This window comes from Scedosporium apiospermum (genome assembly GCF_000732125.1).
Source record: "Scedosporium apiospermum strain IHEM 14462 chromosome Unknown SEQ_SAPIO_0132, whole genome shotgun sequence".
Taxonomy (NCBI): domain Eukaryota; kingdom Fungi; phylum Ascomycota; class Sordariomycetes; order Microascales; family Microascaceae; genus Scedosporium; species Scedosporium apiospermum.
In genome coordinates, this window is record NW_015971833.1 from 188,004 (window position 1) to 207,989 (window position 19,986).

General features: G+C 50.6%; 4 protein-coding genes and 2 pseudogenes across 4 annotated transcripts; 1 reads left to right on the top strand and 5 right to left on the bottom strand.

Moving 5' to 3' along the window:
* Positions 1–1,071: 1,071 nt before the first annotated feature.
* On the top strand, positions 1,072–5,623 carry SAPIO_CDS8810 (uncharacterized protein; the record flags this gene model as incomplete). Its single annotated transcript, XM_016790363.1, has 11 exons — positions 1,072–1,935; positions 2,003–2,011; positions 2,075–2,112; positions 2,438–2,527; positions 2,652–3,717; positions 3,782–4,246; positions 4,312–4,443; positions 4,517–4,634; positions 4,694–4,954; positions 5,434–5,462; positions 5,570–5,623. 11 exons carry the CDS (start codon positions 1,072–1,074, stop codon positions 5,621–5,623), a joined length of 3,126 nt encoding a protein of 1,041 aa, XP_016639666.1.
* Positions 5,624–6,367: 744 nt separating this feature from the next.
* On the bottom strand, positions 6,368–7,325 carry SAPIO_CDS8811 (Uncharacterized protein; the record flags this gene model as incomplete). Its single annotated transcript, XM_016790364.1, has 2 exons — positions 6,368–6,850; positions 6,903–7,325. The coding sequence occupies 2 exons, from the start codon at positions 7,323–7,325 to the stop codon at positions 6,368–6,370; spliced, it is 906 nt and encodes a 301-aa protein (XP_016639667.1).
* Positions 7,326–8,207: 882 nt separating this feature from the next.
* SAPIO_CDS8812 lies at positions 8,208–8,783 on the bottom strand (annotated as a pseudogene; the record flags this gene model as incomplete).
* Positions 8,784–10,072: 1,289 nt separating this feature from the next.
* SAPIO_CDS8813 lies at positions 10,073–10,639 on the bottom strand (annotated as a pseudogene; the record flags this gene model as incomplete).
* A 4,873-nt stretch (positions 10,640–15,512) lies between these two features.
* SAPIO_CDS8814 (uncharacterized protein) lies at positions 15,513–16,313 on the bottom strand (the record flags this gene model as incomplete). Its single annotated transcript, XM_016790365.1, has 2 exons — positions 15,513–15,546; positions 15,727–16,313. The coding sequence occupies 2 exons, from the start codon at positions 16,311–16,313 to the stop codon at positions 15,513–15,515; spliced, it is 621 nt and encodes a 206-aa protein (XP_016639668.1).
* A 1,710-nt stretch (positions 16,314–18,023) lies between these two features.
* On the bottom strand, positions 18,024–18,394 carry SAPIO_CDS8815 (uncharacterized protein; the record flags this gene model as incomplete). The annotated part of the gene is made up of 2 exons (XM_016790366.1): positions 18,024–18,122; positions 18,182–18,394. The coding sequence occupies 2 exons, from the start codon at positions 18,392–18,394 to the stop codon at positions 18,024–18,026; spliced, it is 312 nt and encodes a 103-aa protein (XP_016639669.1).
* Positions 18,395–19,986: the final 1,592 nt, after the last annotated feature.

The following is a 19,986-nucleotide window of genomic DNA, read 5'->3' on the forward strand; positions in this document are numbered from 1 at the left end:
AGCCCCATCTGCCGAACTTCAGTCCCGAGTTTTATCTAGCAATTCCCTCCGACGAAGCTCTGGTTTGAAGCCTCTTTCCTACCTCATATTTTCCCTTTGTTGTCACGGACCTTGCAGTGACGGTTGTCTGAGGGGTGTTGTCGTATCCGCCATCCCAACTTCATTACAAAGGGTGCCGTTAGCCGTCCGCGGAGTTCTTGGACCGCGACTGCTGCAAGTGGGCTCCCTTGACGGGCGTCTAGGCAAACCTGACGGTGCGGTTGACTGACACGAGTCACTCTTGCTAGGATCATGAGGGACGGTATACTTGCAACAATTTCCCAAGTATACTTAACACTTCGGGGCCCATCATGCAAGGTCCAATAATATGGCTTCCCCTTTTAGAGTGTCCACTCGCCGCTTGAGTAGGAAACCGTGAGCACTAGAGCAGGCTCTGCTCGTTTATGGGTACTAACCCTGCACCCTTTCAATATATGCAAGCCACAATGATGCAACGGACCAGGCTCCTCCCCACCATTGACTTCGAGTCGTGAAACTGCGACAAGGCTCGGCCATAAAGACCAATTTCTGCGGCGGGATTGGTGGGTTGTTCGTATCCACCCTTGGCAGCACCGCCCCCAAGCTGAATGTGATCGACATGCTGCATTGCAGCTCAATTGACGCACTGGATGATCATGGAAAAGACGTTAGCACAAATATGCCGCGACTGGTTGCACAGTTGTTGTTGGGGCCTGTGTTCGCTTTGTCATTTTTGACAGCAACTCCTGTTCTGTCTTGCTCCTCTCTCCAGAGCCTGGTGCTGTGATAACATGTACCAATAAATGACGAGCTGAATCCGGGGTCCTGACCGACAAAACGCCACCGGCGGTTCTGTGAGTGTTACTGATATCCGGGACGTAGAGATTGACTTAGAGCCTTGGCACGTCCTGTATGATATATAATATCTTATCTCGAGGTCGGACCTCCATTCATGGGCCCAACTCCAACACCCCATCGTCATTTTCATTTCCTTTTCAGACGCTGGAATTGTTTGGATTTTTTTCTTAGTTCTTCACTTATTAGGTGGAGAAGATGTCCCAACCGCACCACTGCATCAGTTCTGATCCTCATGACTGCATCATCAATCCTGTCATTCACTATTTTGCCTGCGTTCGGTTCACTGAGCGCGAGAATTATTTAAACTCACTGAGTCCCTCCCAGAAGGACCGCATCAATGACGAGAGGAATCGTGTTGGCCGACTCCGACAGTTCATCAAATCGTCTGCCATACCAAAATCCTCGTCGCGCTCACACGGCACAACTCCGCCCGGGGCGTGGGACGGGGAGTCGCTAGTCACGAATGTTGAGAAGAGTCTCAAGAAATGGCAAGAAGATTTCAAGAAGCGGCAGGAAGAATATCTTAAGAAGCGTCGAGAAGCTCTCAATCAGGGACAGAGAACTGTTCCCAATCACAGCCATAGAGAGTTTATATCTGAGATTCAATCGCAGGGTCATGACGGTTTCCGAAGTCTATCTGCTTCCATCTCTAGGACCCCTTTAGCAGAATCGGGAGGCTCCAACAGCGCCGGCGAATCCGGGACAGCCACCATGGATTATGACCCCGACAAAGATATAAAGGCATACCTTACGTTATTCACGAGGGTTGATGGTGAAGATCATCGGGTTGTGTACCGAGGGGTAAAGTTGGCCGACCAAGATGGCCTACAAGGAAGTATTGCGGATTCACGGGCTTCTGAAGATATTAAGCGACAGAGGAGAGCTGTTTGGAAAGGGGAGTTCCCAGCGCAGAAGGCCATGACTTACGACTTGCTCTCAAAACCAGATGTGGGGGAGGGCCGAAACTGGACGAATTACCTATCCTGCAATTTCAAGCGCAAAGAGTCTGAGCCGGCATCTTGTTTAAGATACTTCCATTTTCCAGCGAATAATATGGAGGTAAGTAGGGCTGAGCCGAATCTTGAAATTACATTATGTGCAGTCTCTGACGATGCAGTAATAATAGTGGGTTGAGGTTAGTCGGTTCCGCGGATAACATGCCCAATTATCGGTCGGTGGGTATTGACAGAATGGATAGAAAGCGATTGCGAGATTCTACGACGAGCCCGATCCTGAGTTCGTAGAGAATGGGAGAGGAAACCGGAACAGCCAGGAACAAACTCGCACCCAGATGCTTCTAAGACACGAACTTTGGAGAGGGCAACAGCATCACTCGTCGCTCGTTCACGCACGGCACCTCCGCCCTATCTGCGAGCTTGTGTCCACCGGTAAGCCCAGCTGAGATCCTATTTCCACGCCAGGTTACAACAGGCGACGCTGACAGTCATCATCACAATACAGACCCGAAGACGGCTGAGGCAACTCCAAATAACATGGTTCTATTCGCAAGTAACCTCGGCCCTCTGTTACTGAAGTTGCCAATGCTAATACAGATTATTAGATGCCAATACTTCATTGGGACACCGACCGAAAACGCCACACCTTTGCTCAAATCATTGATATCCTCACAACAGAAGAGCGCGACCGAAAGGTAAAGGTAGAAGAGGAGGCGACTAGACAACGGCGGATAAATAGGGAAACACTGACGTTAGAAAATTCCACAGTCCCAGAGGATACAGGAACGGATCGCTAATGTTTGATGATGCTACATGTAGGGAATCGCGCCCAGAGTCACCAGAGAAGCCTCCTCCCCTTTGGAACATTCAGTCGCTACCAGGAGCGGTTCTAGCTCATTCGGCTCAGAGTAAACGGAATCCATCGATAAATACGCTGAAACGGGACCCCACTGGTAGACTTAAGTTCAGAAAACCACTGGCACAACTTTTGTACGACGTCTCCCGTCTCATGGAGACCATGGAGAATTATCGAGACACCATGATGTTCGAAAAGTATCTCCATAGGCCCGCTCCGTTGCATCCACGCCGGACCCTCGACCAGGCGTACTACTGCTCCCTCAAAAACACGCGGACACGAGACAGAGACCAAGTCGTGTACCGTGAGACGACGGCCAAGGTGGATGGCTTCCACAGATGGGAGTATACTGATCAGGATGAGGTCCGCTGGACTTGCTGGGATTTACATGAAAAGGACGGCAACGCTAGGAAGCCCATCCATTCTCAGGCCGAGGATCAGAACCTCCAGTCGCGCAATAACACCAAGTTAAAGAAGCGGTGTCGCGATTGCGGTTCAGCCAGAAGACATAAAAGGCGCTGGCTGGGAAAGGAAGCATGTCCGGGAAAGCATGAAGCCACGACTGATGAGGAGCAGGTACCAAAGAAGAAACCAGAACGGCGGTGTCAAGTCTGCAGGTCCGCAGCCTTTGGATGCGGATACCAATGCAAATTGCCCGATGGCGGCGGGGAAGCACCCCTGGGCAATACTGATCCGGTCAAGAAAATAATGTGTTTCAGATGTCGGGACAACATCCGCAAACTTTCGCGACTCATTATGGTCGACCAGTTGTGGATGTGGATCCTTGATGGACACACCATTCTGACCTTCTTCCCTCGGAGATACGGTTTCAATCGTCACGATCTCTCGGGAATACACAGGTCTATCAGAAGCCGATTCGAGACCATGCGCGACGGCCAGATAAGAACCATTTATGACTTGGCCCTTATTATCCTCACAGAATGCACGAAAACGTTCTTCGATCGCACAAGCACGCTTGATCGGCAGCCGCGAGTGTTGGACCTTTTCTCCGAGGCTATCGGAAGAGTTGTAAGGATGAACCTTCAAGCCCGCAATGCGTAGATATTTTCTCACAAACTGATACGTGTTTCAGACGTACAAACAGACGCTAGCATTCCAGCATCTGTGGGATTCGGCAGAGAAACTTCGGAAAGCGACGTCGGCGCCAACCCAAGCTGACCTCTCTGAGCTTCATATACCCTTACTCAACATCGCGCCTGAGGGGATACTCCAAAAGGAAATCAAAGACATTCTTGACGAGCTGAACATGATGATTCATTTCGTCAAGCAACAGAAAAGTATGCTGGAGAAGTTCAAGAAGAACGCCTCGGAGATCATGGGCGTAGAGGTTGAGAACGAGTCGGAGAGGCTTACTGCTATTTTGGAGGGAGCCGAGGGAGCTGCAACACCGCCTAACGCTGATCGAAAGAAGATTTTGGAGAAGAAACAAAACTTGAAATGGTTCGAAAGGTCGGCGAAAGAACTCCTCTCTGAAATTGACAACCACCTCGAGGAGCTCAACAACCTGAGGGAGAGTGCTACTAGCACATCGCAGAGTGTTTGTTTTGCCCCTAAACCATTTTCCGTTTCGGGAGATAATTCTAACAATGCACATTCCTCCAGTTGGACCAACTTCTCACACTCAAACAACAACAAGCGAGTGTCATCCAGGCCTGGCAATCCATCAGACATGGGGAGGAAGCAGTTATCCAGGGGAGAGCCATCATGATCTTCACCACGATGACGATTGTCTTCGTATGTAGTAGCAGTCCAGCATGACAATATCCCCAATACGCACTCTCAGAGCCCAGGGCTAACTCCTGCCTAGTTCCCGCTCGCATTCATTTCTGCGGTATTTGGGATGAACAATCCCGAATTAGACCCAGACGTGGCCGAGAAGGAAGGGAGGGAAGCCATGTCGCTTTCGTCACAGCTAAAATGGATTTGTAAGATATCTACCCGCCCATAGCCGCAAAGTGGATGGCATCTCATGTGGTGATTATAGTTGCCGGGGCAATTTGCACGTCCGCTCTGGTCATGGTTTTCGCCTTCAGCAATCTAATGCGCGCCCTCTTTCTGTCCACACTGCACAGGTTCATGATCTGGTTCGTGACCCGCTTCTGGATCTATCGCATTTGGGTCAAATTGCGCCAGAAGTGGGCCAGCGAGAGCCAGTGGCGGCAGACAGAAGCATACATCAGCAAGCAGAAGGCTGAGGAAGGCAACGCCGCGAGGCGACGCTTCGCGATGAAGGTGGAGGAAGCACGTAGGTTGCAGGCAATGCGGAAGAAAGACAGAGATGACTGGAGAAATGGCCGGAGTCAGTCGGAGGTGCCCAAGGAAGACGCCCAGCCGCGACGTCGATGGAAAAAGTCCAAGGAAGCCGGTTCACGGGAATCAGGAACCGTGGTTGACTTGTCAGGAAGTGGAAGTGGTTCTAGGAGATGGGATCGTCTTGGGGTATTAATGGGTTATAGAGGGAAGTGGCGAGAAGGAATTTCGTTGCCGAAACCGCAAGAGGGTGACGGGGCCGTTTGAACTTGGTTAGGATGCTGGAACGAAGTTTTTACTTGCTGGGCACCGACAAAATAGGATCACGTATTATTTTGGATACGCCTCGTTTTCAATACTAGTTCATGAGTGGCCGGGCCCGCGTATGCAAATAAATTCCTGATTACATACATAGCAAACCTCCATGTCATTTTGAGGACTCTTCTCAATAGCAACATATGATAACCTCCCTAGAGCATTCCTTTGCGGTAGCGTTTGTTCATGTAAGTTCGAATTGGCTTCATCTGTCGGGCCTTCTCTACGCAGTCAGCAGCCACGGCGCTCTTCTTCGGACCTTTTGTTCAAAGCTAGCAGCCACAGCGTTCCCCAGCCCGTCGTAGAGACCGCCGCTGACGTCTATGATTATCACTTGCTGTTCAACTAGCTTTTCCATAGCAATTCAACTAGCCATAAAGAAGACCCGTGTGTCGTCTATAGTAGCTAGAAAATCAAGAGCTTCTCAACACATCTAATCAGTCTATGCCACTTGCTTGATGCTCATAACTTGATAAAAAAAAGGCCGATTACAGTTCAGCCCAGCAGCCGTTTGAGAATCTCGACTTCCCCTTTTTGGCCGGTCAAACAAGAGGAAGGAACCATCGGAACTCAAACTTGAGCTGAGTCATGGTAAGTACCAAGAGTCTCAATGTCAAGTAACTCCCTTTTTGTAGGGATTTCTAACAGAATTGTTCTAGGAAACTCGAAGCAATGCAGAATCACTCTCTCCGCTGGAGCCGCTACCTGACACGAATACCAGAAGGAGGTGGAGTCTACCTACAAGCCCTGACGACACGAGACTTTGGGTTCTGTCGCATCCTTTATTTCAAAAATATAAGTCGGATTTGGCAGAATCCATGTCTAGGATGGAAACCGAACAGAAAGAAGCTCAAAACTCGAGCCAGGGGGGACAAGCCTTTTCATCGTTTCGACAACCTCGAACATGGCTTTGTCATGACCATATACTGTCCAGCGCTTGGAACGAGTTTGTTTCCATGGAAACTGCAGCTTCCAAGCAGCCAGCAAAGTTTCTCGTGATTCCTTCCGGTCGTCTGGCGGCTCGCTTGCACCTGAGCATTTTCAGTACATATCAGCACCGCATAAAGCTGAGATCTATGTACACATGCTATCGCTAGCCTTCATTCTCGTCGCTGACCTCGTCGCTGACCTCGTCGCGGGCTTCGGTGCCAGCTAGCCGCCGCTTTGCAGCACGCTCTCTCTTCTTCTCTAGTAGCTTCTCAAGCCTCTTGGCTGAGTTGAAGACGCCGTTCGTGCCTGCACCACAGGCAGCACAGGTCGGGTCTTTCCGATATCGCTTTAGTGCACACGACTCGCAGAAGTAATGCCCGCACCTGGTGACGATAGGCTCCTTGTAAGACGCCTTGCAGATGATGCAAGCAAAGGGTATGCTCTCCAAGGAGGTTTCCTCGTCGCTATCTTCTTCCTCTTTGGCCTTTTTGCCGTCGATGCTTGCGACTACTGTGCCGGGTACCTTCTTTTTCCCCCGGGTGGCGTCCTCCCATTCACGATCAAGCTGCCAACCCTGCTTGTAGTCTTCCCTGCTGTGGAGGAATTTGCAGTTATCTCCAAAGCCACAGAAACCGGTTTGTTTGTACTGGAGATAGTCAGTATACATAATCTTAGAGGTAAGATGATCAACCACTTACGTCTTTGCAAACGTCTGGGGCGAAATCCGTTGTCACTGTGGTGCGGACGTTGGTCGGCCTCTTTACCGGCCCCACGGCTCTTGCTGAATTGGTTGCGTCATTTTTGTTTGTTATGGGAACAGTGCGATCTGCTGCAAAGAGAGTCGGGAAAAGATCCTGTGAGGATGTCGTTGTCGACCCTTGTGCACTTGGGTTTGTTTTCAATCGCTTGACACGGGTTCCTCTCGGCTTGGTGTCGTCTTGGGATGAGGGGCTGTCGTCAGAGTCGCTGGACGATGCGGTTGAGAATGCGGGCCTTCTTTTCCTCAAGTTGGCCTTGCCACTGCTCCTTTTGAACTTGATGGTGGATTCCATGACGCTTGCTAGAGGACGGGAGATGGACTGATGAGCGGTCGATGGGTTTCGGTGGCGAGAAGCCGACATGTTAAAGGTGCTGGCTGAGTAAAGCAAAGCAGGAGCCAGTCACGTGGCCCGATCTCAATGCCAGCGCTGATGGGAGCTGATAAACAACTGAGCCGAAGTTGAGCCGGTGACCAGAAAAGGGCCACCTGTGCTGAGTCACGTGTCGCTTATGTTTCGTCTCATAATATCACTTCATTTGTATAGGGTTAGGGGATCCTCCGGGCTGCGTTGATGCCTCCTTAATGCCGCCGTCGGCCAAATTAGTGATGCTCGTGAGATTTCCTTATGTCAGATCCTAACAGCCAGGCCATGACCGAGCGCCTTCTCCTAATATCGCCATTGACAAGTACGAGGCAGACAATCCATGGCGGCCCAGTTTGGATAGAAAGACACGGGATGGACCGTGAGATCCGGGTAGCAGGTGTGAGCGGTAGATGGGTCCCAGTTCTGTGCCCTTACCCTGTTTTTCTTGGGTGGGATGAGAGTCTCATGCCGCCTCAGAAGCTGAATACTTTTGGTGAGTCTACTCCTCGACACGTTGGGGCCGGGTGAGTGGTGGTGAGCGGAAGTGAGCAGAAGCAAACATTAACTGAGCCTGGCCTGAGCGGTCCTGAATTTGCCCTGAGCGGAAGCGGCGTCGACTTACATAAGCAAGAACGCTAGTTCGTGTCTTGGTTGGAGTTGGTTGTGCAACAGATATACTGAGAGTAATCAGCGATAAAGGGAGCTGGCGGGAAGGAATTTCGGCGCAGAGACGGCAAGAAGGGGATGCGGCTGTTTGATCTTGGTTAGGGACAATATCTTCGCTTGTGCGGAATGATTCTTCCTGTTACTAGTCTCATCTAAATGTCTGTTTTGGATATTTCAACGGCACACTCTAATTCAAACTCCTCGGATTCTCTACTAGGCCGTAACTTCTACTTCAACTGCATGAAGCTCCTTTTCGAGAATATCAAAGTACAAATCATCCCTCAGCGCAACACCATTAACAAGCTCTCCGTAAGGAAACGGCCTCGACTCCCCCGTCCTCTGATACCCGCGCCGCATGTACCACAAGATGAGCTCCTCACGCGTCCAAATGACACTCATCTCCACCTTGCGAACACCCCAAGTCCGACGACAGTACTCCTCGGCGTGCGCGAGCACCTGGCGGCCGAGGCCGCGACCCTGGCGAAGCGGGTCCACGGCAAACATGCCGAAGTAGGCGAGGTCAGAACTCCGCTTGAGGACTTCGCAGCACGCAACGAGGACGCCCGCGTTTTCTCCATCTCCGTCGGTGGCTATTAGAATTGCGCTGTCCGGAGTGTTGATTTTGGCTATTATCCCATCGACGTTGATGCGGTCGTCGGCGACGAGGTCGGCCTCTGTCGTCCAGCCTTGCCTGCTCGTGTCGCCTCGGTATGCTGATTTGACAAAGGCTTGGAGTGGCGCTGCATCGTCTGGGGTTGCAACGCGGAACTGCAGGGTGTTTTGGGCCATTGTGTCGTTCGACTGACTGACTCTACTTCGTAGTGGACGTTGGGTGCGTTGCACGTGAGTTCGGGCAGGGGAAAGGGACCTCCTGGACAGGTCTAAACAGGCAAGAATCTGGCGTCCTGCAAGTCAAAATGGTTCGATGATGATTGGGCCCGATATATATGTGAGCTTCAACTAAGAGAGTTGAAGACGACAATGGAGTTCAGAAGAGTTGTTATCCTGTCATCTTCGATGGAAAAAGACGGGAACCTCGTCTCTCGTCTCGGGAAAAATATGCGACACTAGTCCAGGTCTTATGTTCCGAATCTACGAAGTAGAAGCCGAAAATTCCCATTAAGTTCAATGTTACGTATTATGTAATATCATTACCTCAAATCTGGCCGAAGCGGCCACGAAGTACGAAGTAGCGGCGAGCACCGATAACACTGGTGACTGATTGAATTGATCGACTAGGATCAAGGTTGGTTTGACAGAAAAGGGGCTTCAAATTTGGGCGTCAACCAGCCAAGCATCCTGGCGAGATCCTCGCAGCTTCCTGAGAACGTCGAGGAACGCCTTCAGACGACGTTCAAGACCCCGCAAGATCCATTCGACCTGTGATTGGTGCAACGAAATGCCAGAACTGAAACCGTGGTCCAGACTGCTGCAAGGGCGGAGCATAAAATCTCGCGAGTTGGCAACAGAACAACAATCCGCCCTGGTCCGTCTACATGTAGCTATTACCATCGTCTACACCTTTCTAATCTTAAGTATGAGGCTCACCGAGAGCTTCTCGCGCATTTCCGAATTCGAAGAAAGCGTGCCCCAATGCTGCCCTACCAACAGAAATCGTGGGTCTGAGTCGAGTCTGCTCAGGAATGTTTCGGAACTGAAAATCGGAAGGATCGCCATCTTACTGGTCAGTTCGCATTCGATTTCCGAATTAGGAAACTCACTCGCCCAACAAAGATTTAGACCAGACAATTGATGACTCTTGCGCCATGGAATGGAGCCCCTGATGGAACGGAGCCATCCATGACGAAAGTAGTAGCGTTCTCGAGGCGTCTACAATATAATTATTTTTTTTTTTTTTTTTAAGAATTTCTTTCATTAAAGACTTTTGTGAATAAGGAAAAAGCAAGAGGAAAATAGCAGGAATACGCACGACATTCAACCACGTCAAGAGCACTACTATATATGTGAGGACTCCCTTCCGGGTGAGGACTTGCTCATCTAAGCTGGCTACTCCGAGGAACGGGGTAGCATGCTTTCACTTCTTCAGTGTGTCCTCTTCGCATTATTTCTCTTCTGTGTCATCTCGACATCATTTCTTTTTTCCCTTCGCCACTGTGATCGTTCTTCTTCCGTTTACTTGTATTCCACTCAATCCCATCAGGCCTCCCAATTAGTCGAAGCCTCCTGGCTTTGAACTCATCGATCAGAGCCTTCTCCTTATCCGCCACCCTCTTCTCCAAGGCGTGTTCTCTGGCCTTGATCCTCCGACCTATCACAAACCCTTCGATGCTGTGGATAACCTTCGCGGCATCCAAGGAGGATCTCCCTGCATACCACTTTGACCCCTTCACCAGCGCTTTCGCCATGGCGATATCCCTCTGCTCACTCTTGAACGCTTCCCTAATCGTCTCGATTTCCTTCCTCTCCCTCTCTTCCTCAGTCCTGAGGGCGTTGACCTTGGGGACGAGCTCGAGGAAGAGATCCGTAAGAATTTGGCGGTTTTCCGAACCGACGTCCTCGAGGTATTTTTGGCCTTGGACGTGCGCTAGGATGGCGTTGTATCGCTTCTTGTCGATATCGATATCGGTTGGTATTTGGAACTTCGAATCCCGGGTAGTGTTTGATTCATCTTGAGACTTTTCCATGGTGTTTGATTTATTTTTCTTCCTCTTACCAAACTTCATTGGTCGACGCGATGTTGGTGTATTGGGGATCGCCAATATGATGGGGACGGCGGCAAACATGCCCGCAGCGAAGGTCAGTCGGTCTTTCAGCTTTCGATTCGCGTGTGCTACTCTCTTTTCGGGGAAGTGAACGATTTCCGGGAGTCTTCATATGTGAACATGGACGGGTCTGGGCATGGTAATGTTTAGCAAACCTCCTTTCTCGGGGCCGTCACGAGATATATATAGCCACGATCGATGTCAAACTTAAAACGGGAATGAGGCCAAACACCGTCCCTTACTGAGTTTACTAAATCACGACGGAGAGCAAATTATTTCATACTAGTCAAGGCTCGCGTTTCCCTCGTAAAGAATTTTGGAGAGCATTAGCATTAAAATAGGCACATGTGACTGGTATGTCGCCTCATACACGTAAAGTTTGAGATTAATCAATTAATATTTACATACATGCTCCGATGATCCGAATGGAATGCGTGATCAAAACCAGGGAACCGTTAGTAACGAAAGTGTAAAAGTAGAATCCCCGGAACAGCTCGCAACACATACTGACTTCGACATGCCTACTAGGAACCAGGTGCCGCGGGAACATTTGGGGAGAGACAAAGCCCTAATTGATTAATACCAGGGGAGAAACAAGTATCCACTGACAAGGTAGGATGGTAAATGTGAGGCTGGAAGTGCCATAGGTGCCGTGCCGTCAGGATGGATGAAGTCGTTGATGCAGCTGGTGCCGCTGGTACAGCTGGCTCATTTGCTCCTTGCCAACGGGGGAACGCGAGCTTGGCGAGCGATCAATTGTTATGCAGAGGGGCACATGGATTATGTGTCGTCGGAGGTTTGTTGGTCTTTCAACCCAGGTCTTTCGCACGATGAGCTCGAGCCGGGTTGGGATTGTACGGCAGTGATGAAGTTTTCGAGATCCGCTGGGGGAAATCACTCCGGTGTGGCACCGATTCGAGAAACCGAAATGTGTCCTCTGTGCCCCAGAAAAGAAAGCATTAGGCGAGTAGTCGTACTTCGAGCGTGTGGGAGGAGAGTTGGTCTTACCAGAGAATATTTGACGGAAGGGTTGGAATATCAGATGACTTGGTTTCCGCTCGCCGAGCATTTCTGGGACCCGAAGAGTCTCTCAGTGGAATCCCAAAGCTTCCCAGCGCCATCACCAACGGCGGACACCAGCGCAAAACCGGACAGGAACATGAAGAAGAGAGACCATGCGAAGGCTACGCCGATCAGAGCAAGTCAATAATCTCGAGTCCTTGTAACTTGGTTGGGGGGCGGAGGTAGACGAACACATTAGCCATTTTGTCGATGGTTGGAGAGTCTCCTTCGCTCAATGGACACCCCCGGCTGCTCGAGCCGCGGCATCAGGGATCAGTGTGAGCTGGTATACAAGTCTCAGCACCGGAGAGAAACACCGGATTAGATCGTAGTAGGACCGCGGCTGCTGAGACGACAAGAGGAGCGTAGCGATACGAGATAGGATAATACCTTGCATGAAGAGAAGGTGGGTGGCGAGGTCTCGGAAGAGAGCGGTCTGTTGCCGTTCGAGGGAAAATAGCGAGCCAAACAGGTCGGTAAGTCTCGCCAAGTGGTCCTGGCTACCATTGCCAGAGGCCCACAGTCCAACTGGGCAACTTGGCCGTTGTTGGCAGCGTCAGAGCCGGGAACCATCACAGCTCACCGACGCGAGGGGGAACAGAAGAGGAAGCAAAAAAAGGTGCTTTCTTCAATACGAGTCGTAATAGCGGCGTGGCTCCCAAGGGCTCCGACCGTTACAGCATTGCGTTGATCTGGGGGAAGATAGGCAAAGAGGGAACGAAGACGAGATATCGAAGCGGTATGGTTGGTGCCAATTCCGTCCATGGCACTCCCCACACTCGTTCCTTCTTCTTCTCCAGAAAGCTCTTGCCGGCTACAGCGAAACTTGGTACATTCCCAATCGTCGCACGATTCGCCCCCGCCTCGTACGGAAACTTGACGTCATTGCACATGTAAAATTGTATGCAACCGCTTCGTGGGACACCCCAAGCCTTTTACGGGTAGGTGCATTTGGTCGAATTTGCCAAACGGGAAGGGGTGTCCAATATCGTAGGTTGTAAAGTGTCGCTAATTAATGCGGAAGGAGGGCTCGGCAGAGAGTATGGGGAATTTAAGGAGGCTTTTAAGGAGTCCATGAGTGATGACGGCTCGGCAAACGTGGTGCGAGGGGCCCCTTGCGTATGGAGTGAGAGTGGTGGTAGTGAAGCAAAAAAACGGATCTTTGATTCAGGCTCCCTTCGATGCGTGGAAAGCGTGTTCTTCAGATTTGGAGAAACAGATCCCAAAGGCGTGGGAAAGTGGCATCTCTTGGAGGAAATGGCAATATCAACACTGTCATTTATCTGGCTGTCAATATAATTAAAACACCTCGGATCTTCTCCTTTCCGCACTGGCGTAGAATGGCAAGAGCACAGGAAGATGTCGATTTAGAGTTTAGGCGGCTGGCCGGCATGCACCCCTCAACTGGCGAAACTGATGCATCACAACATCATCCCCTCTCATAGCGTAAAGGCCCATTCAACACTTGGTCAGTTCCTCATAACACTCCTGCAATCCTTCCTGGATTACCTTACCTTTCTCTTAAAATTGTATTATAGATGTTCTGGAGAGTTTGGTTCTCCTCATGTAAACACCCAAGGCAAAGAACTGCATTGTCCCTATCCTCACTCGCTGTCCCGTCGGGGTAATGTTCCTCCGAAAACCAGTGTCCTAGCACCTCAAAGCGAGCCGATTTGGAAGGTCCTTCAGCCAAATGTGGTATTGGATGTTTGCCTCGACTTTGAAAATGAGGCGGGCACTTCACTTCCCCGCACCCCGGGTCCCTATCGCCGGGTTCATTATTAATCCAGAGCTCTACGCGGCAAGACACGTTTCCTCGCTTCACGGTTTGGAGCTCTTTTGACTTGGAAATGCTCTTTCATTGTGTTGTTGCGTTTGCCGCTTTTCATATCCTCCAAGCATTTGCTGGGGCAATTGTAACACCACCTGCAGCTACAAGCACAGTAGCTGTGGAGAAGAGAGACCAGCCGCTAACCGATCGGCCAGATCTGATTGGATATTTCGCCGGTTCCGACGTGACTTGTAAGTTATGTGATTGGGGCGGTCTTATGGCACTCCCTGTTAGCTGAATGGTTTTCAGGTGCTGAACTGGTTCTTACGAACAGATACACCGGCGTTCTGCGGGTCAGACTCCACCGTAACGACCCTCAGCGAGTCGCTATTCGCTTGCTGTTCCAGTGGCCAACCTTGCGAATTCCCAACATCGTGTGGAACGAGCGGCTACCTCTTGGGAACATGGATCGGGACCCCTAATCCGACGTGGACATATGACTGGTGGGTAGGCTTTAGCTTCAAATCCATGCGTAGAGGCTGAAGAGTGGCTAGCAACTACCAAATACTGCCCATGAGCTGTGGGCGGGGCTACGTATACGAGCACTTATCCAATACGGAGACAACGCCACTTACTCGGCACGTCTGTCAATTTTTTGATCCATTGGCGAAGGCTCCTGTGTACTACAGGACGTTGACAGAGGGAGTTAATAGTATGGTGCCAAACCCACCTTGTTCCTGCCAGATCGAAGACCTTGCTAAATATCATCTGCAGTTAACAATACGTTGCCTAATTACCTTCCGCCGGAGACTACGACTTCTCGTAAAACAAGCCAAGCATCCTCCACGAGTCGAACGACTGGCCCTTCCCAGACGAGTGGGGCGCCTCAATCAGAGGGTCTTGGTGGATCGAACTCCGAGGACGGAGAAGGAGCGGGAGGAACGAAAAATGAGGAGTCGGGAAATGGGAAGGAGTCGGAGGGTCTCAACGCGTCGGATAGAATTGCAATCGGCGTGGGTTTGGGCGTCGGCATCCCAACCGTGGCGATTGGTCTCCTAGCGTGGTTCTGCCCAAATCCATTCCGTCATCCCGGGCATGTAAGGGCAAGGGAGTAGCAGCCTTATATCTACATAGAGTTCACCGCCGACAGTAATTTATAGATATCCATCTGAATTTCGTTGTTGCTAGCGGGCCCGAGCTGCAATTTGATTCGACTTCAAAGACACAAGCGCAAATCCAGCTCTGAAGCTAGTCGCCAAGCACGACCTTGTCACATTTTTATTATAAGCCCACGGTGTGGCGTCGCCCCAATCACGTCTTGATGGGCGACAATGACCTCTACATTTCTGTGTTCGCGACGGCCTCGTAAATCCTGCAACTTGACGAGTCTCCGGGATGATCTAGCGCTCCAGATGTGTGGTACAGCGATGATTCATGCCTCAGCTTTGCAATCATCGACATCACGATATCCACTCGTACTCGACTGTCCGTAACGTGGGAGTCTTCCATACTCAGTAGACCCTCGTAGGAATCATGTGCCCCGTTTATTCGTACACGCTAGGTGAAGTTCAACTAGACTAAAGCCCGTCCGCCCCTCTTACAGCCCACTGAGTTGGCGTTCAATGTTACTAAGACGACCTGCTGGAAAGGCTGGTTGGGCAGTGGGGAGAGAAAGATGTCACAGGGATCAGGAGTAGCTTATGAAGTAACGGTGAGGAACACCATCGCGGACGTCACATAAAGGGTCGGAAGAGCAGTGTAGATATCTGTTTGCTCTGCAAGTGCTGATCAGGTGCCTTTGACTGTAAGAACTGTTTCCAGCAGTACCGTTCATGGCCCATCGAAACCCCACCCCAACCCCAAGCCAGCCGGTCCATGGTGAATCTCACTCATTATTCAAGGTTGGCCGCTTTCACACAGCAACTCTCTCATGATCATGTAGCCAAGAATCCTTTCGGCAGGTCAAGCTCCTTTGCAAGCGCAAATTTCCTTCTCACTATGAAACGTTAGACATCCACCGACAGATGCACGGCCAAGAATAATGATCTCCTTACCTCCATCCATGCCGGTGAAAAGTGGTTCTTGGTGTTCTGCAGAATATTGCCATAGCCGGCAACACCACAAGGCCACAAGTGCATCCAAAACTTCCCGGCGCAAAGTGGCTGTCACTACGAACCGATATTGATCTTCGCCCTCATCCTCCACGGCAATAGCGTTGCCTTCGGGATCCACCCATTCATACCTCCCACGTTTGTGGCGAAGTTCAAATACGGGCTTAGCATCTTTGAAAAAGGCCGGTTGGCCGTACTTGCTGCTCTTGCCTGAGACATCAACAGGCAACACCTTCCAATGCGATCTCATGTGGGACTTCTTCAGGCCCAAGTGCCCAACAGAGTTCTTCTTCGAGGTTGCCTGGATAAAGATCGGCGGGGATTTCGACTCCAGCGAACTTAGCGTGCCATAAACTCCTTTGATATGCTTGATATCGTAAATGTGCCTCGTTCGCGGCTTGATCGTCGGCTCGTCGTTGGCATCCTGCATGACCAACCTATCAACCCGCATAAACTCCACCTCTGACGTGGCGTACGACAGAGTTGCGATGCCCCGGTCTAGCAGGTAGAGCGGAGCGCCATGAGCGGACTCGGTGTGGATAGACTGTCCTGCGAGGACGTGGATGGTTGGTGAGACCAAGGCATTGACGTCATTACTCGCTCCGTCATCGTAGGACGGGGGCTGGTCATGGGCGTCAATGTCGGCGGTCATAGTGGTCTTTCAATTCAAGGCGGTTTCTTTTGTTTCTTTAGTTTTCTTTTTTCCTCCAAGGTCCCGTACCGAAGAGGTTTGTCAAGGCAAAGCTACAGAGTCTGGCATTCATCACTTTACCTCATAGATTCAACTGTTCTTGTTGAGAACCGTGTCCATGATCATTCCAAGAATTCCTCCGTTTCCACCCCCTCTTCCACATCCAAATATTACTAATGATTCCCCAATTGCCTGCCTGATAATTTAGGTTCCACTGAAGCGACGGTCCAACATCGAGGACAGTGAGTCACGTGAGGGGTCTACCTTGTCTGAATTGGAGACATTCGATCTTTGATTTCTCGCACGGATTGAATACATCGATGCCTCGAACAACGGCTTCAGTGAATAGAATCTCTTTCACTCTTTCATTTCGTAGGCGAGTCCGCGGTCCCGTTGCACCCTGCCTCAGCCGCTCTTTTATCCACCACTTAATGTTGTCCTACGTGTGTGCATTAGCAACGGAAAGCCATGTGGCTTCATCTGGAGCCGAGAATCATCGGCCGGACGGGCCTATCAATCATATTGATGGTAACTCATCGTTGCCGCAGCCGTTGTAGCAACTCCTAGAGCACCGAACGGCAAATTTCGACGCTGGAATTCTGTGAGCCAAGCCAATCTTTCTTTCCACGTACGGCGATAGAATCACATTAGGGAACCCACCTTCAACGGTGAACGTCTGCCCAAGGCGATCGGCGACTACCCGCAACTCCTCGGCTGCGGATCTCCTTTCCTCTTCTAGAGATGACAGAGGTGCGAGTAAATCTACTTATGCAATACTGGTTTCTACTTGCTGTTCAACATGGCGCGGCTAGCGCCGACTCAATGAACGACCGAACAAATAGTGGATGAAGAGAATCATGCCCCTGTGACCGCAATTCCTACTTTGAAAGATCCTCTCGAAATCGTGCTCCCCCATCTTGCAAGTACAGACACCTTTAAACCAACTGCTATAAATAGCGGTCAACGTTCCTAGCTTATCGTCTCGAGCAAGTCAAACGTCCTTGTCGAGCCGAATACTCGGGAGAAAGAAGATTGTAAAGTGACCATCAACCCTAATAAGTCCCCGCAGCCTAGGAATTTTACTACGCTCCTTGATTAATGGTCCGAGATTGACAGAGACAAGTAAGCAGTTAAAGGCTTCAAAGTTCTCCAGGGGATTTCAGGAACCCCGCAGGGTGGCTATTATTAGAGATGCGTTATAATTTAAGTTGTCTTAAGTGCTTTCTCACTCAGCACAGCTCATTATTATTCCTGCACTTCGTATTCCTCGGTCTCTCACTCAGAGACCGAGCCCGGCTTAGGTGCAGTAGCGTAATCTGCTGAAGGTTCGTCCCTAGCTCTATAGGGCTGGCCTTTACCGCAAAGAGTTAGAACGAGCTGGGGGTTGCCGAACATCCTTGACTTTTGGGCCAGGAGCACTAGAAAAGGCCCAAATGGCTTCTGATAGGACAGAGGACAGAGTTAAATCGAAGGTCATCGTTTCTACATCATGCACTGAAATCAACTAAGAGTGGTCGGAATGCAGACTAGAAGGAGAAATTTGAGTATATATAAAATTCGGTCTCTTAAGCAAGTGTCTTGTAAATTCAATTACACCACGAAGAGTAACTCTGAGTTGTCCGTCCAATGAACCATATGCTTGCCTAAGCCGGGAACAAGAAGTAGTGGTATTTAGCAGTTGAGGACAGCCGATCCGCAACCAGTCACAACCTTGTTGACGCCAGCGCTGGAGACAGGCTTCCTGGCACTTCCGCAGTATCGGCCAACGTTCTTTAAGAAGACATACGGTCAGTTTCTTCTTCATGTTGCGGAATAGATGCTAAACTTACGGTGCTGCCCTTGCAGAAAGCAACGCAGCAGCCATCCCCAAGAGAGGACTCCCAGATCCAAGACTTCACGGTGAAGCCAACGCTATGAGAGCCGTTGCTGGACCACGACTTCTGAGTGCCCTGGTAGTTGTCCTTGCTGTAGACGCTGATCTTGTAGGCGGAAGAGGTACCCACGAGGGCAGTAGCGGCGAGAAGGACGGTGGAGAGCTTCATCTTGAATGTGAGATGTACGTAAGGGACGGAGATGAAAGGCTGTCAACGGTGCTGGACTTTGAGGCAATGGTGTTTGGTGAGCTGAGCTTGGTGATCAAGGTAAATCAGAGACTCTCGATGAGGGATTCAAGGGTCCTTTTATAGACGAACTTCACGAAGCATCTCGCCTGAGGCGGCGTTGAATCTTGCCGACTTACTTCCGTTTTGAGGCCTCAGTGACGACGCATGAAGGAGGAGCAATTTATCGAGAGGCTGCATTGAATCTGCAATCAATCTCTCAAGATGTCGCGTTGAATCTCACGAGAGGCCGAGTTGAATCTCATGAGGGACGGCGCTGGATCTCCCCGGCTTACTTCTGCTTTGAAGCAACCGTGACGGTGTAGAAAGGCAGGAACAGCTAACCGAGATGCGAGGATGGATGATTTTCATCCAAAGTAGAATTACAGCGTTGCGGTGCATCCGGGCTGGACGACTTGGCGTGGCTGATAGGTTGGCGATTTCTCCATCCCCTTGCTCAAGTGTATCATGCAAACGGGTGCATCTTGTCTCGTCATGCCAAGGCACTGGTCTGGTATTGGACGGGAAAATACGAGAGTGTGCTCCGGACCTGATCTGTTGAGGGGAAATGCGACGTCTTGGGGCCGAAAATCGCAGGTCAACCGTGAGATATGCACAGCTGAGGAGAGAAATTGCCGCCCCAAGGTTGGGGTGACTGGGGTGACTGGGGCCGTGAAGAAACACACTCTTCACGGACATCCATCGATTGGTTCTGGATCATCTAAACACCTGCCTACTCTGGTGACCACCGCAGAACGCCACTCTTCAATGTTCCCACTTCCCGCTCCCCAACACCCACAACCCGTTCTTGATCTGCAGCTAACATGACACATGAAAGACCCGATTCGACGCCTCGTTTTGTCAATCTTAGAGATTCGTAAACTAATCAGACAAGGCGCTGCGGCTCGTGCATGCAGGGTAGGACCTCAAAACACTGTGCTCATCAGCTTTTTGAACATTCCCTCCTTGGAAGAGTGGACCACGTACCATCTTGGCTTATGGAGTGAGATTTTTTTTTTTTTTAGTTTCACTAACCACAGCTCCTTCTCCTTTGAGGGTGCATCGCAGCTATTCTGTAGCCCTCTAATGCACGACCCCTCCTTGATGACTCGTGCCTCACTTTATTTCAACGTAACCTTTCAGCTCGCAAATACCCCTCGCGTAGTTCCTTCGTATTCATCGTAATAGCGATTCCTGAGTCTGATTCTCCAGCTCAAAAAAGGAATGGAAGTCCAGGTCCAGGCCAATTGAAGATCGACTACGACTCCGCTTTGTGGCGAGTGTAGCCACTGTAATTTTCAAATTTAGGAACAGAGGGCCACTCTCCGGGTATTCGGCTCAAGTTCCGTCGAGCCCCATCGGTAAGAGAGTGTCTCAGTCCGCAGGTGGCCCCACGAAAATCTGCTTGGCGTTGAGCAGCCGCCACCGGAGTAGCTGTGCGTGCTCGCTAGCACTCCTGCAGAACACCTCCATCATTGATACCACCTCGTCCGAAGTACAAGTAGACAGCAGTTTCGAAGACGCTAGTATTCGGG